General features: G+C 38.6%; 2 protein-coding genes across 2 annotated transcripts; both read right to left on the bottom strand.

Annotated features, from left to right (window-relative positions):
* Positions 1-340: 340 nt before the first annotated feature.
* On the bottom strand, positions 341-1,935 carry LOC120415938 (uncharacterized). The gene is made up of 4 exons (XM_039577582.2): positions 1,640-1,935; positions 1,398-1,584; positions 939-1,338; positions 341-884 (listed from the first exon to the last, which is right to left on the bottom strand). The coding sequence occupies exons 1-4, from the start codon at positions 1,854-1,856 to the stop codon at positions 378-380; spliced, it is 1,311 nt and encodes a 436-aa protein (XP_039433516.2). The 5' UTR covers positions 1,857-1,935; the 3' UTR covers positions 341-377.
* A 2,776-nt stretch (positions 1,936-4,711) lies between these two features.
* LOC120415939 (uncharacterized) lies at positions 4,712-10,600 on the bottom strand. Its single transcript, XM_039577583.2, is given in 11 exon segments — positions 4,712-4,750; positions 4,987-5,003; positions 5,006-5,143; positions 5,503-5,827; positions 5,886-6,303; positions 6,360-6,546; positions 6,605-7,219; positions 7,598-8,117; positions 8,171-8,585; positions 8,641-8,827; positions 9,874-10,600. Coding segments are annotated over 11 exon segments (3,516 nt in total). The 5' UTR covers positions 10,529-10,600.
* Between the last annotated feature and the right edge of the window lie 380 nt (positions 10,601-10,980).

Below are 10,980 nucleotides of genomic sequence, written 5' to 3'. Positions count from 1 at the left end.
ACATATCGACTCAGCACAGACTGACGTGAATACGTGAAGTTTTGTCTAGGTCCTCTTTTCGTGTGATTGTATAGCCTTTCCTCAACGGGGTAGGGAAAGCTAAAATGTCTGCTTCTTTAGAAGAATACGTGTAGCGCTTTGTAATGTGTCTTTGTGTTGTGTTTATTTTGTATCACTATTCATAACAGGTTGACTAAGGCCCATACAAAGATCAAAAAAATAAAATGGTAGAAAAAAGGTAGCTTCGGATTTCAAGACAATGTGGTTTATGGATGACCCTTTAGAAGTTTTCTTAAATTTTGGAAAGCTTTATTTTTGCGTTTTATTTTATCTTTTGGTGTGTTGTAATTTTAAGACACAGTTTTACATAATAGTTCTTATCTTCCCTTATACCATTTGAAAATATCATTCTTTTTCTCCCAAAGAACTTCAACAGCAAACACTAAACATGCTATAATAGCACCTACCAAAAAGAGATTCAGGTATCCTTTTATGTTCTGAAACTTTGATACTATTCGTTTTACTTTTACCTTATCGGTTGAATGAGCGATAACGTTTTGAACGCGGTGGTTCAGATACTGCTGAGCTACTATCAACTCCTCGTAACGTTGCAAGTTTGCCTCTACAATGCGCATGATGTACTCATTCAACGCGTCGTACATGGGCCATGTTTTGGTTGTCCAGACTAGTTCGTACTCCCAGTACAGGTCCTCTTGCATCAATCGATACAGGGCAACGTTGTCAGTGTTTATCCAGTTACCAATTATGTAGTGTCCGTAGGCAAGGAAAGCTATAGCAAGACTTTCATCGCCTTCGTTGGCAATTTGCGCAAGTTTGGAAACCTCTGGGGCACGAAAAGTTTGCAAAAGTTTCCGTATGGAAGGCTGCAAGGGTGCAAAATTAGCTAATCGTAAACGATTATCGTAATCATGGTTTACCTTCTCGGATGAAAGAATTGAATATTTCCAGGCCTCGTGAGGGGCATTCCAGGGTAATCCACTGGCCGCCAAATGGTCAACGGTGTCGATGGATGCAGCATACGCAGGGTTGGTCCTCATACTGACGGCTTTTGCCAGGTACATGTTTGTTACAAGGAACAGAAAGATGATGAGCGAAAAGGAAAATATCGTTTCGGAAGTTGACCGAACACGAAGATTTGCCGGTTGCAGCAAAAGTCCTCCAATAACTTGAAATGGAATGGGAAGAAAATTATGCAGTACATTGTTGAGTTTCAGTAGCACGTAAGTAAAAACTATGATGACGACAATAGTAACCAGTAGCAATATCCAAACTTGTGTCTTATAAATCCGGATTGCAAGCGTCCAGGATGGTAAGAGCCTAAGAAAAAAGGAAATTTAATTTGAAGACAACTTATACTAATGTTTAAAAATGAAAACCTTGGCTGTGGCGTTAAACAGGTCACACTAATCGGTTGCATGGGACTTGTAAAACTGAAATACGGGAGAAGATGGTACCATCCTGCTATACCTCCAATTGCAACGTCAACCTGCCTATTTAACAACGATCCAGTTATGCCATCGGCCGTTTTATTTTCGTACACTTTACCGTACTGGGCATCTTGCTCTGAAAGCAAACAGACAGCTACATCAACTATTTTAGAGAATAAAATTGTACATACTTATAGTAAGTTCCCAAGTACAATTATAAGCTTCACAAAATCCTTCGACTAATCTACCATCCAAACCGTCAATAAAATATGTTTTGTTGTTTAGTACTGATCGTCCATTTTCCCGTGGGATTAGTTGTATAAATGGAATTACTTCAAATGTTGCAAGTTTTATCACACGATTATCCAGATGTGCTTTGTTCGATAAAAATATTTCACTGCTATCCATAGACAAGGTTTCGTTTGTTATCCATTCGAAAATTTGTTTCCATTTTCGATGTCCGTCGATTTTCAGAAGACAGACTGATTCGTTAGCGGATAAAATTGCAAACACATCTCTTATTTCGTGGAGAGATGGGTGTAGTAGAATTTCTTCTAACTTCAACTCGTTAGTAACATCTTTTATAATCAGCATTTTGTTAGGATTTCTTATCATAGCTGCGTCATGTGCCATGGTAAATGAATCGAGAAATTTAAAAGCCACTGCTTGATCTATTAAAAATATAGAGCAACCTTGCTCTATAGCAGGTACTAGTAGTGTGTTCAAAGTTTCATTTGATTTGCTCATATTGATCAGAATGCTTGGAAGGTTGGTCTGGAATGCATCATTTTTAAACAATTGACAAATAGTATAGCTACCAAGAGATAGCAAAGCATCTGCAAAGTTTTGTTTAGTTAAATTAGGTTAGCTGAAACTGCGGGCGTTTGCTTACAGATGTAATTTATGAAAAACTCAACGGATTCTCCACTTTGATTGAAATCGTCTTTAACCTCCATTTCTACCGAACTACTCGCACCACAAAGTGTAACAATTGCTAGAACCAGTTATTATAGCTGAACATTCGTGACCTTATTGGAGCCAATACTACAATAATTGCCTACCGTAAATGTTTATCGTACGATTTATAAACTCATTAAACTAATGAAAACATTGCGTAGTGTTTACAACATTCTTATCAATTGCTCATCATCTGGCTTCTCTTCAAATGTGTTCATCCCTATGTTCTAATTGCAGTACTACAATTGAAAAGCCTAATTGATTAACATGATAAAATGGCTAATTCAGCAAATTCTTAGAGGGTGTCGGGGATTGTGGAATGTGTTTATAGAGTGACAGCTAAATACATACTTTTTGGCCCATACCTTTGTCCAATACCATTTCCAATAATAAGTGTTATTGCCAAACATGAGCCAAATTGATTAAGGTTTAGGAGCAGCTTCATAAATGTCTTTGACTGCATCGGTAGTTGATAAGATAAGGAAATAGGGTAATTCTCTGCCAACTCACATAAAATCGGGAAAAGTTGCCCCGACTCCTCTTCGATTTGCGTAAAACTTTGTCCCTGATCACGAATCCGAGGTCCTTTTTTTGATATCTCGTGGCGATGGGCCGGAACGACCCATTCAATTTTTGAACATACTAAAAATATATGTTTTTCAATAATTTGCAGCCTAAAAAGGTAATGAGATGGAAATTTTTGAGTCGATGGGACTTTTATGTAAATTTGGACGCCTGATTTGATGGCGTACACTATTTTTTAAATTCTGCCATATCCCGTTATTTAACTGTACTTTTTTTGGAACATGTCTTTTAAAGGAAAATTTAATAAAGTTTTCGAATCTTCATTAACCCTGAAGGTATTTTTTTTCATTTAGAACAAAATTTTCCATTTTTAAATTTCGTGTTTTTCTTACATTTCAGGGTTAGTTTTCAGAGTGTAATAATGTTCTACAAAGTTGTAGCGCAGGTAATTACAAAAAAAAAATATACATAAACATAAGGGGTTTGTGTATAACCATCACGAATAATCGCGATTTTACGAAAAAAAAACTATTTTTTTTAATTTTCTGCTTCACAACTGTGTAGAATATTAGTATTACACACTAAAAAAGTTAAAAAAAACACGAAATTTTAAAATGAAAACTTTTGTTCTAAATGAAAAAATTACCCTTCTGGGTTAATGTAGATTTTTACCTTAAATTTCCCTAAAAATGACGTGTTCCAATTTTTTGACAGTTCAGTAAGGCCGTTGCAAATATTTTTCAAAGTTTATGTCGCCCCCCCCCCCCCCTTCAAAATTGGTCTGAAAAATCAGAAGGCAAAAAAAAATATTTTTACAAAAACCTTCAAAATTTCCATGAAAATATTAGTCTAATCAACTGAAAACAATCAAAAATGCATTTTTCTGCATTGATAATCATATTAAGCATGTTTGTGCTTGTTTAAAAATGTTTTCAATTTTTATAAAATTCAGATGCACAGAACCGCAAAAAAAAATATTTTTCGCAAAATATATAATTTTTGTCAATGCTTAGATATTTTGGAAATTAATGATGGCAAAACAACTGGACAGGTGTATAACGCATTTTAAAACACTTTTTTTTTTATTCAAATGTTGAAACCATGGCTCGTAATTTCAATTTTTATACTTTTTTTTTATTTTTTTGACCCCCCCTCCCCCTCAAGCTTGATCAAAGTCGAGGGACATAAACTTCAAAAAATATTTGCAACGGTTTAAATAAAAGAAAAAGATTCCTCCATATTTTTTTTTGAAATTCAGCAACACAAACTCTACTGAACGATTTTGCTCGAAATTTGTCCGAAGTTTGTGGTATCGCTTTTGTCTCGTAAGCGGTTGATCGGGGTTCAAATCCCGGCTCAGATAAACACAACTGGTGATCTGGATGATCTGGATTCGATTTCTAAGTAAAGGGAAGGTGTATCATCACAAGCTGGACCTTGTCACGACACCTTAGGGAAGGCGACCTATGGAATTTTAACATTAACATTGCACTAGCGTGCCCAGAGCCTCAAGGTAAGGTGGGCAACACTATAAGCGTTTTCCAAATTTCGTTGGTTATGGAGACCCCAGACTAATTTTAAAACAAATTTCCCTCCACCCTGTGCACGCAAGTGATCAACATTAACATGTTAATATTAAGTTAAGCAATAGCTACTGAATCTGCTTTTTAAATGCGGCCCCGATACTCTTCATGGGTCATGGGAACAATTTACTTTTACTTTTCTCGAAATTTGTGAAAGGAATAGAAACAAGGAGTGGGTCTAGTTTTTATGTTAAGTTGTCACCCTGACATGTTATGGTGAAACTTCACGTCCTCATTCTAAGATAAAGGGGTTTTTTTTTAAACAAACTGCCTTTCCTTTAATTTGAAGAAATTTGATTTATACGCAAATAGCGTACACGTCATTCCACGATAAATATGCAGAGTGGGAAATTTACTGTTGATTATAATAAAATATCTTGAATTTATATATGTATATATTATAGTTCAGCGCAATCAACCTGCCTTTTCAAAGTTTTAGAAAGTCTACACAAATATTCTACTCTTCTAGTAACCGTTGTCTTCCAAAACGAATAATTATTTCCAAAACAAAAACTACAACTGCAATAAGGTAACCTATGCCCAGAATTATGAGTCCCCCCGTGATGTCCTCCACCACGAATGGCTTCAGCTCGTTCGGCGGATGATCCCGGGAGTGCGCAATAGAAGTTTTTTTTTTTTTTTTTTTTTTTTTTTTTTTTGTTTTTTTTTTTTAATTCCGAATTTCTCACTCCACAGCAAAGCTGGGAACATTCACCTACCTCTATGTTTATTTTGAGGTGAGGCTCGGACGGCTTGCACAATCCAGTGAGATATATATCTCTGTTAAGGATGTGCATCTTCAACAATTACAGATAATTATTTATATACTAATATTATGTTGTTCGGTGAACAATAAGTGACGATAAGGATGATCGTCGGTGGGCGGGCGATGTGCGTTGAGCGGTGGGCGGCGGGCGTGGGCGAAGGGCGGCGGGCGGCGGGCTTGAGCGGTGGGCGGCGAGCGGTAGGCGGCGGGCGGTGGGCGGTTTCCACCCAGTAGTCCATGTAGTTGTACACTTCGTTCAGCTCAACGTACTGGTACAGACAGGCATCCCGGATCCACATGGTCAAATAGTCGAACCGATCCAGCATCGGCCACGTTTTTGTGGCGTATCCGGTGTCGTACTCAAAGTATATAAACTCAGTCATAAGTCGGTAGTTTTCTACGTTCTGAGCGGTGACCCAGGTCCCGACCATGTAGTGACCGTAGTTGAGTTCGGCCATGACTAGCGCCTCGGAGCCTTCGTTGGCTTTGGTGTGCAGGTCGGGAATCGGTGCCACGCGAAAGGTGGTCAGGATTTTCTTGACGTAGGGCTGTTGAATGAGTTGAAACATTAGTAGGTGATCCGGAAGGGACTGTTCAAAGAGTTACATTTTCGGTGCCCACCAGGGCATACATCCAAGCCTCGTGAGGTGCGTTCCATGGGATTTCACTGACGGCTAGATCGTAGATGGTATCGATAGGCGGCTGGAAGATGGGAAACGCCAGAATGCTATGAATCTTGCTTATGTAGATCGATGCAACAAGAAGGCAGAAGCTGAGCAAAGCGACTACAAAGATGACATCGGATGGTCGATTTCTTCGCAATGGTGCTGGTAACAATAGTAATGATGCAAGGACGCTTAAGAAGCACCGCGATAGATCTTTGGATTGAGTTGTTGGGTCGTTTGGGTTCATAACTTTTGGTATGACGTACAACAGTAACGAACAAAGGATGAAGGTAGCGATCAGAACGAACCAGACGGGTTTGGAGAACATGAGAAAGATAATGGTCCAAGAAGGAATCAGCCTGCAAAAAATAATTTAGAGAGGTCACAATTTTCAAGCCTCTTTTTTGAATCCTACTCGGGTTTTGGAGCTAAGCTGGTAACTCCAATCCATTGAATTGGTGTTGAAAAACTAAAATATTTAAACAGTTGAAACCAGCCACCAACAGCGCCGATTGCAAAGTCCACTTTGCGCTCAACCAAAGCTCCAATCATTCCATTTCCGGTGTGATTCTCAAATACCTGTCCGTACTGCCAGTACTGGTCTGGGGATGCAAGTGAATCTATAGTTCCTTTAATACTTTGTATAATTGATACACATACCCACCGAGAGATCCCATGTGCAGTTATACCACTGACAGAACTGAACCAAAATGTGTCCGTCCAACCCGTCGATCGTGTACGTTTGGTTCAAATATTGCACGATGCCGTCGTCCGTCTTGCGCATCATTGCCCACGGAAGCAAGTAGAACGTTGCCACCTTCATTGTTTTACCCATCAAGTCATCAAATTTGTTCGGAAAGAGGTATGCTTCGTTAAGAAATGAATCATTTTCTGGAAAGTATTTATCCAGCAGTAGGAAATCCAAACATTCCGGTGGATTACCGACCCAACGGTGCGTTATCAGTTCGAAGGAATCGTCGACAGTGACGACAAGTAGAAGATTCGCTATTTCTAGAATTGCGGGATGGTTTTGGATATCGTCGAGCAGCTGCTTTTGGACAGACCCAGTGCATCCGATGGAAACGATCAGGTATTTCACCGGGTTTCGAAACATACATTCATCGTGAGCCGGAATGAACAAATCAAGAAAATTGAGTACAGATCCTTCATCGGTTAAAAACACAGTACTTCCCAAGTTGATGGCATCAATCAAAGTGCTGTTGGTACTTTTATCATCAAAGTTTACGACAGTCATTGGCAAAGCGGTTTGTATCGCTGGTAATGGAGTTATGGTGATGTTTCTTTGGATAACTCTACATATGGTATAGACTCCAAAAAAATACGTGTACACTGAAAAGATATCAATGTTGATGAATTAAGTCATTCGTACCTATTCGTGATATTTGTATTACATTTTTGAAAGTCGTTTAGTTTATTGGGTGATATTATGAGTTGAACAAATCAAATAGCTTCATAAATGTTTAAACTGGAATGTGCTTAAAATGTGATTTATTTTCTAATTTGTTTATAGTCATCAAGTCATTGTAGAATTAGCATAAGGTCTTTTTAACATGGGTTTTAAAGTAACCGTTTGATTGATTTATCAATTTTATTTCAAAAATATTCCCTTTAGATCATGTTTGACTACCACACGGGCTTTCCATTTTGTGGCTAGTCTTTTGACTAGACGTTTTCTTTCAAAATATTTAAAGACAAACTCAAAGATAAACGAAACAAAGGCCATGAAGTAACCCACTCCAATAATAATCAAACCGCTCTCGATATCTCCAACCTTAAACGGTTTAAGCTCACTCTTTTGGCGATCTCTGGAATGTTTGATGGAAGTTTGCACCCTGTAGTCCATATAGCGGAAAACGTCCACCAACTCCACGTACTGGAACAGACAAACATCGCGCATCCAACCGGTGAGATCATCAAAGTTCGGCAGCAATGGCCAAGTTTTGGTGGCATATGCCGTGTCATACTCAAAGTACAGGTACTCGGACATCATTCGGTAGTTTTCAATATTATCAGCCGTGAACCAGGGTCCTACCATGAAATTTCCGTTGTGAAGCGCGGCCATACAGAGTGGTTCGTTGCCTTCGTCAGCTAAAGTCTTCAGGGCTGGTATAGGGGCCACGTGAAATGCCGACAGAATCATTTTCATGTATGGCTAAAATGAGGCTTACTTTTAGTAGATATTAAATGCGGAAACACAGGCATTACATCTTGAGATTGGCTAATCATGTAGGTCCACACTTCGTGTGGGGCATTCCATCTTAGATTGCTTAATGCCAAGTCCTTAACAGTGTCCACCGGAGGTTGGAACACCGGGAATGCTCGAATGCTGTGGGTTTGGCCTATGTATACATATCCGACAATGAGCGTAAATATGTGCAGAGTTATGGAAACGATAACTTCCGAAGCTCGGCTACGTCGGGAAACAGATGGTAGCAACAGAAAACCGGCAAATACATTCAACAAGTTCCATGTGATACCCTTCTTATTACGGGCTGAGTTGCGGCCAATTGAAGTTGGTAGCAGATATAAAAAGGTAGAATAAAATATGTATGTCACTATTACCAAAGTCCACACTGGTCCGGAGAACATCAGGAATATGATCTTCCAGGCCGGAATCAATCTGCAATGGAAACATTGTAACGGATCCTTTCCTTTAAATTACATTAAGCGCATACTTGGGTTTTGGAGTCAGAGTGGTGATCCCGATCCACTGAATGGAAATCGAGAAGCTGAAGTATTTGAATAGTTGAAACCAACTACCCATTGCTGCTAGAGCAAAATCTACCTTTCGTGCGACCAAGGCCCCGGTCATTCCATTTCCGGTACGATTCTCAAACACTTGTCCATACTGCCAGTATTGATCTAGAATCGATTCATAGCTGAGTTTATGCAAACCCACATAGTCCACGTAGCAACAAGTAATGAAATCTACAAAAGCTCTTCAAGATAGCTACAGCATAACGTCATGATTCGAAATCCGGACACTTAGTAGCATATCATTTTTGTTATAGCTGGCAAAAAATCATGTAATTAGTTGGAAATGTAGAATCAGGATGTAGTATAAACAGTCAGTTTTAAGAGAATGCATGCATAATATGTCTTTTCAAACAATTTTTCTTCAGAATTTGAAAATTAAAATGACTTGTTGTGCTTCGAATCCCGGACACTCGATTTTGCTTATGAAAATTTGGACTGAAATGTTTGTGAATGGCATTCTTTAGGTCTCAAATAAGCTGTTAACGTCGAAACAATCGATATTTTATATAAAATAGTAGTTTATGCAACAAGTTGCAAAAAGAGGATTTTTTCAGCACGAATCGTACTGAAAAGTTCAACTTTTTAGCACCCATTTCAGTGCTGAAAAGTAGAACTTTTCAGCATTTATTTTGAAAAGTGTTGCTATTCGATTCTGTTATTTTTGGTACAGAAAAGTAGGCTATTTTGTCTTTTAAGAATGACAGGAAAAGTAAGTAGTTTCACGACGGAATTGCAAAAATATATATTATATTATATAAAAATGCTACAATTTAAGGAAATCGCATTTTTGGTTAACTTATAATTTTATTTTACTTCATTGTTTTGGCATAAACAACAGCGTTCAAACAAACTTTAAATGAATGTTGATGTTAGAATTCATCAAATAACAGAGTTTTGACATTCATAATGTGAACTTATATCCAAATATTTGATAAAAAAGATGAGGTGTCCGGGTTTCGAAGCTTCCGGGAATCATGACGTTAGCAGTGTAGACCGCATCAGAATACAATTCTCTAAAAACTTCTGTAAGGGTTTGGCAAAATATTTGATGAGAGTTTCATTCTGTCACAGTCCAAACTGCTATGCTGTAGATACATATCTTCAAGAGCTCTCGTAGAACTCCTCATGCTTTCTGTGTTGCTGCCACTTACCAACTGATAAATCCCAAGTGCAGTTGAATCGTATACAAAACTGTACCAGCATGTACCCGTCGATACCATCTATAGTGTACGATTGATTCAGATACCGTACGACTCCATCATCTTTTTGACGCATCATGATCCAAGGAAGCAGATAGAATGCCGCAAGCCGGATTGTCTTACCCATCAGATTGTTCATCTTGTCCGGGAACAGGTCATTGCCATCAACGAATGTGCCACTGTCCGGTTGATAAGTATCCAAATGTAGCAACTCCAACGCCCCCGGGGGATCCCCTACCCAACGATGGGTAATCAATTCAAACACTTTGCCATTCGGAACGACGATGAGCAAATTCGCAATCTCAAGAATTGTTGGATGCAATCGTATTTTCTCCAGTAGATCATTAGCTTCAGCGCCAACAGAATAAATCGTAATGATCAGGTATTTTCCAGGATTTCTGAACATTGCATAGTCATGAAACGGAATGAACTTGTCGAGAAAACTAATGGCAGCGTCTTCATCAACAACGAAAACAGTGCTTCCAAGTTCGATTGCTTGGAACATTGGGTTGTCTTGGATTGCGGGCGTATGTTCGAGATGGATTACCGTGAAGGGAAGCTCGGTTTGAATGATCGTTGAACGTTTCGTGAAGTTGTGCTGGGCCATCACTCTACATAGAGTGAAAATTCCCACGAAATATGTGGATACTGAAATAACACATGAACCGCGACGTCGCGTTAGTTTTTTTTTCTAATCTAATCTAATCTAACCCTATCGCAGCCAGTCTTTCGAGGGCATCCTGGAGAATGCCTTAGGTTGATTAACGCTTAGCATCTTCTTGTCATTATTAACATTTGCAGTGCCTCATTGAATTAAATTTCTCTGAAACATCAAAAACGTTAAAGTGGCCAGGCCAACTGCGTAAAGTTTACCGCAAAGATGATTCGTTGAATTGGATTGAATTTGAGCATAAATGATCAAACAACAACACAGTTCTGAACTACAGGGGAGGAAAAAAACCGCGACGTCACGTTAGTTTTTTTTTCAATACATTATTTCATATAATAAGCCACAATAGTATTAAAAGCACTTTTGTTTTGCCCAGAAATTATACTTGA

The sequence above is a fragment of the Culex pipiens genome, chromosome 3, assembly GCF_016801865.2.
Source record: "Culex pipiens pallens isolate TS chromosome 3, TS_CPP_V2, whole genome shotgun sequence".
NCBI lineage: Eukaryota > Metazoa > Arthropoda > Insecta > Diptera > Culicidae > Culex > Culex pipiens.
Note: the sequence above shows the minus strand (reverse complement) of the source record. Positions and strands in the feature narration are given on the sequence as shown.

What these genes read in the sequence shown, in the direction of transcription:
- LOC120415938 (XM_039577582.2), bottom strand. Translation starts at nt 1,856, where the DNA reads ATGGATAGCAGTGAAATATTTTTATCGAACAAAGCACATCTGGATAAT. An exon ending in TGTTTAACGCCACAGCCAAG is followed by an intron (nt 1,339 to 1,397) that starts GTTTTCATTTTT and finishes CTTTTTTCTTAG; the next exon opens with GCTCTTACCATCCTGGACGC. An exon ending in CAATTCTTTCATCCGAGAAG is followed by an intron (nt 885 to 938) that starts GTAAACCATGAT and finishes GCACCCTTGCAG; the next exon opens with CCTTCCATACGGAAACTTTT.